The sequence below is a fragment of the Borostomias antarcticus genome (genome assembly GCF_949987555.1).
Source record: "Borostomias antarcticus genome assembly, chromosome: 22".
NCBI classification, from domain to species: Eukaryota; Metazoa; Chordata; class Actinopteri; order Stomiiformes; family Stomiidae; genus Borostomias; species Borostomias antarcticus.
The window spans coordinates 16,453,571-16,458,458 of NC_140255.1; the positions used below are offsets into that span (position 1 = coordinate 16,453,571).

The following is a 4,888-nucleotide window of genomic DNA, read 5'->3' on the forward strand; positions in this document are numbered from 1 at the left end:
GATGTGTGTGTGTTTGTGTTTGTAGGTGTTGAGATCTAAAGACGGGGTGTGTGTGTGTTTGTGTTTGTAGGTGTTGGGATCTGAAGACAGGGGTTTGCACAATGCTTTTCCGGGGTCACCAGGCCACCATCAACTGTCTGGACCTGCACGGTGACAGACTGGTGTCAGGGGCCAAGGACTGCAAGGTCAAAGGTCAGCTCTCTTAGCGAGTATATTAACTGACTGTGAGTTAGGGACTTTATGTACCGTATGTTAACTGTATGTGCTAGGGGCGCCCCTGTGGCTCATGGGGTTAAGGCACGTACCATGTCAAGGCTGGTCCTTTCTGCAGCGACCCGGGTTCGAATCCCGCCCAGGCCATGTCCTCCTCTCTCTCTCCTACCCTTCCTGTCCATCTACACTGTCCTTTATAATGAAACAGAAATGATCTACACTGTTCTATACAATAAAACTGAAATGATCTACACTGTCCAATATAATAGCAGAAATGCCCCCGAAATATCTTATAAAAACGTTTGTGCTAATGTTTATCTCTCTGGGCTAGTGTGGAACTTGGAGACGGGAAAGTGCTACGAGAAGCTGAAGTTTAAGCACCACAACCCCATCCTGTGTGTGAAGATAGACAAGGCCCTGGTGCTGAGCAGCTGTGACAGGGGCCTGGTCAAGATGTGGGCCACGGAGACCGCCTCACTGCTCAAGGTGAGAGGACAGTCTGTGTGGTCGTTTCCCAGACACAAAACTCATCCGTAATCGAAGGTTTATAGTGAAATAGTCCCTCTGTAACCAATTTGATCCCCCAAGGTCATCGATGCCCACCAGGGGTCAGTCCACTGCCTGTTCTTCGACCCCTGGCACATCCTGTCAGGAGGCGCGGACGGCCAGGTCATGGCGTGGAGCACCAACTGTGACGTCACAACGTGCCTGATGACTTACCACCACCCACGGTGAGGATCCGGGAGACCCTCGCACCATGAATCATACTATTCTATCAACTGTTCTATGTTGTCCGTGTGTGTGTGCGTGTGTGTGTCTGTGTGTGTGTGTGTATGTATGTGTGTGCGTGTGTGTGTGTTACCTTGAGCTGCGACCGACCGTGTCTTCCTCCAGGGAGGTCATGGCTCTGACCCTGGTCTTCCTCCGCGTGGTGACCGGCTGTGCGGACGGAAAGATCCGGATCTTTAACTTCCTGACAGGGGACTGCCTGAGGGCCATCAGGGCCGGGGGCCAGCAGAGCCCGGTGCTTTCCCTGCACACACACTACAACAGGTGAGCTCCACGTCAACACACACACACACACACACACACACACACACACACACACACTACAACAGGTGAGCTCCACGTCAACACACACCACACACACACACACACACACACACACACACACACACACACACACACTACAACAGGTGAGCTCCACGTCAACACACACCACACACACACACACACACACACACACACTACAACAGGTGAGCTCCACGTCAACACACACACACACACACACACACACACACACACACACACACACACACACACACTACAACAGGTGAGCTCCACGTCAGCCCTGGCTGCTCTTCTCCTGCACACGCGCGCACACACACACACACACACACACACACACACACACACACACACACACACACACTACAACAGGTGAGCTCCACGTCAGCCCTGGCTGCTCTTCTAATGCACACGCGCACACACACACACACACACACACACATGCACACACACACACACACACACACACACACACACACACACACACACACACACACTACAACAGGTGAGCTCCACGTCAACCCTGGCTGCTCTTCTCCCACCGGTGTCTACGTAGTTCACCGATACTGTGAGTCTCTGTAGAACAGGACACGTCTCTCTTCTCTCCTCCTCCTCCTCCTCCCCAACCCCGCCCCTCTCCTCTCTCCTCCTCCTCCTCCCCAACCCCGCCCCCTCCTCTCTCCTCCTCCTCCTCCTCTTCCCCAACCCCGCCCCTCTCCTCTCTCCTCCTCCTCCCCAACCCTGCCTCTCCTCTCTCCTCCTCCTCCTCCCCAGCCCCGCCCCTCTCCTCTCTCCTCCTCCTCCTCCCCAACCCCGCCCCTCTCCTCTCTCCTCCTCCTCCCCAACCCCGCCCCTCTCCTCTCTCCTCCTCCTCCCCGACCCCGCCCCTCTCCTCTCTCCTCCTCCTCCTCCCCAACCCTGCCTCTCCTCTCTCCTCCTCCCCAACCCCGCCCCTCTCCTCTCTCCTCCTCCCCAACCCCGCCCCTCTCCTCTCCCTCCTCCTCCTCCCCCTCCCCAACCACGCCCCTCTCCTCTCTCCTCCTCCTCCTCCCTCTCTTCCTGTAGTGTGGTGGTGAACACGCGCGCCGGCCTGCTGCTGTACCAGTTCTCCAAGGTGCGCTGGGACTATTCTGCGTCGGCGGAGCGGGAGCTGGCGGGGGAGGCGCGGCCGGCCGGCCCTCAGGGGGGCGCGCTCCGCCAGCTGCCCTACGCCTGCGTGCGGGCGGAGCGCATGGCCCAGGTGGGCTCGTCCAACCCCAAGATCTTGAAGCGCGAGGTGCAGAAGCCGGGGTGGCCCGCCCTGTCCCACCACGCCCGCTCCCTGTCCGCACCCAGCATGCGCCGCGCCCAGGGTGAGTTATGCTATACCACACAGTCACACTACATTACATTGCATTACAGTGATTTAGCAGACACGTTTATTCAAATAGATAGATAGTATACTTACTTACTTACTTACTTACTTACTTACTTACTTACTTACTTACTTACTTACTTACTTACTCACTTACTTACTTACTTACTTTAATGATCCCACTACAGGGGAATTTGCCAAAGCAACTTATAATAATTGCATTTAACGTAGGTGGTCAGTGGTCTACTCACCAGAACTCACAAGTGCATCTCCTTTCTAAACAAGTGAATAAGAGCATAGTCTGTCTAGTGCTAAAGCCAGAGTGCTAGAGTAGAACACTGAAGCAGCCTAACTATAACGACTAGTACAACTAGTACTAGTAACTGCCTCTTACAGTGAAACGAATGTACTACACAGTCACATGTGGAGCGACTGTGCCATTATCACCTCTAGAGAATCTAGCACCACTCCGCCGTCGTCCTGTTGTGACCGCTGTGTTCCTGGCGCGTCCCTCTAGCCGCCCAGCGGGAGTCGATGAGGCCGGCCACCTGGAGCCAAGTGCAGGGCCACCGGCGGAGCACGGCCTACATCGACCTGCAGCCCGAGTTCATCAGCAGCCCGCCCTCGGCCCTCTCTCCTGGGAGGCCGGTCAACGGCCGCAGCCTGGACCCCCCCGGCAGGGCCGGCCACGCGCCCGGGACCTCTGCCACCAGCCCAGGTTAGACTCTGCCTATCCATGCAGAAAAGAGCCTCCATCTTCTATGCCTGTTTAGGCCTGCCTTCATGTCAGTGTGATGTGTGAGTTCAGGAGGTGGAGTTCTGTGTGTGGAGGAATTCTCGTTGTTTGTATCTGTTTGTGTTGTTGTTTGTGTAGCATGTACATAATCCATCTAGACCTTTATTTATCCCATCCTAACTTAATTTTATACTGTATAGGAAGGGTACTTATCGTGTAATTTATGTATTTTGTAAATTTTGTAATTTTCATAATCCGTAAATTTGTAAACTTGTAAATTTGTAATTTGGAAATGGAGTATTAGAGTCTATCTGTATCGAGTATAATCTTGGAGCTGGCAGCAACATTTCAGTGTGACTGTACACACTGTACATTACATGTGACGAATAAAAGAAATCTTGAATTTCTCTCCGTTCCCAGTGAGGGAGTTCTTTGTGACGACCAAGTGGGTGTTGTCCCGCAGCGAGAGGGCGGTGCGCGAGCGCGTCAGGAAGAGGGGTCCCCACCGCGCCGGCACCCCGGAGCATGTTCTCCTGGCGGTCAACGCCTCCCAGCAGCCCCGGCGCTGCGACGTCGCCGCCGCCAACATGGAGCTCAACGCCAGGGTGCGAGATGCCTGGGGGGAGTCTCCGCCCCCCCAGGCCGTGGTGACGGAGTCATCCGAACGGAGCCGCCTCCACACCCCGACCCGGACGCCGCCGCCCTCTCCCCGCCACGGCTCCCGCGGCGCGACCAGGACCTATGTTCCGCCGCCGACCCAAGCCCTGGACCCCGAAACGAGACCCTGGCCCCGCGGCCAGGACGACGCCCCCTCCCCCCCTCGCGCTGGCGCGGAGCGCCCCCACACCAGGCAGAGCTTCGGGAATCTCCCGCGGAGCCCCGCGGAGCCTGAGATGAGGCGTCCGCAGACCGCCCACGGCCTGGCGGCACGCAGGGTGGGCGCCTTCACCACTACCGCCGCCGAGGATGTGTGGGCGCCGCGCCGCGTGCTTCTGAGGACGGCGTGTCCGCGGCCCGGTTGCCGCGTGACCTTTGAGGCGGCGCATGGTAAGCCGCCGCCCACCTACAACCCGCTGGACCCGTTCCGGGAGCACGGAGCCTTCCGGATGCTGACGGACAGCCAGCAGCAGGAGCACGCCAGGGCCCTGAGCCGGGGGCCGCCGCGGGGCCACTCCCCCGGTGAGCAGGACAGCGGGAGGAGGAGGAGGAGGGTCTGGAGGATGAAGGAGAGGGGCGTCCCCGCCGCCGACTTCACCAGAGAGGACCAGGTGTACGCCCCAGAGCTGGGACACAACGTTTACATCTGACACACACATACACACAGGCAACCAAACACACACACACACAGGCTACCAAACACACACACACAGGCTACCAAACACACACAAACACACACACACAGGCTACCAAATACACACACACACAGGCTACCAGACACACACACACAGACACAGCTTTCTGAAGTGTGACTCTTGAGAGGCCATAGCATGTGCTGGGTTTTGCTCGTTTTCTGATTT

At 57.0% G+C, this 4,888-nt stretch overlaps 1 protein-coding gene across 1 annotated transcript in view; it reads left to right on the forward strand.

The window, feature by feature from the left end:
* The window catches only part of fbxw10 (F-box and WD repeat domain containing 10), a gene marked incomplete at both ends in the record, with an annotated part of 9,188 nt that extends 4,510 nt beyond the window's left edge, over positions 1 to 4,678 (forward strand). The window contains 7 exons of the mRNA XM_084456138.1: positions 71 to 192; positions 545 to 699; positions 802 to 944; positions 1,108 to 1,266; positions 2,347 to 2,633; positions 3,153 to 3,353; positions 3,792 to 4,678. Coding sequence (XP_084312264.1) covers positions 71 to 192; positions 545 to 699; positions 802 to 944; positions 1,108 to 1,266; positions 2,347 to 2,633; positions 3,153 to 3,353; positions 3,792 to 4,678 — 1,954 coding nt within the window. The remainder of the gene's footprint in view (positions 1 to 70; positions 193 to 544; positions 700 to 801; positions 945 to 1,107; positions 1,267 to 2,346; positions 2,634 to 3,152; positions 3,354 to 3,791) is intronic.
* Positions 4,679 to 4,888: the final 210 nt, after the last annotated feature.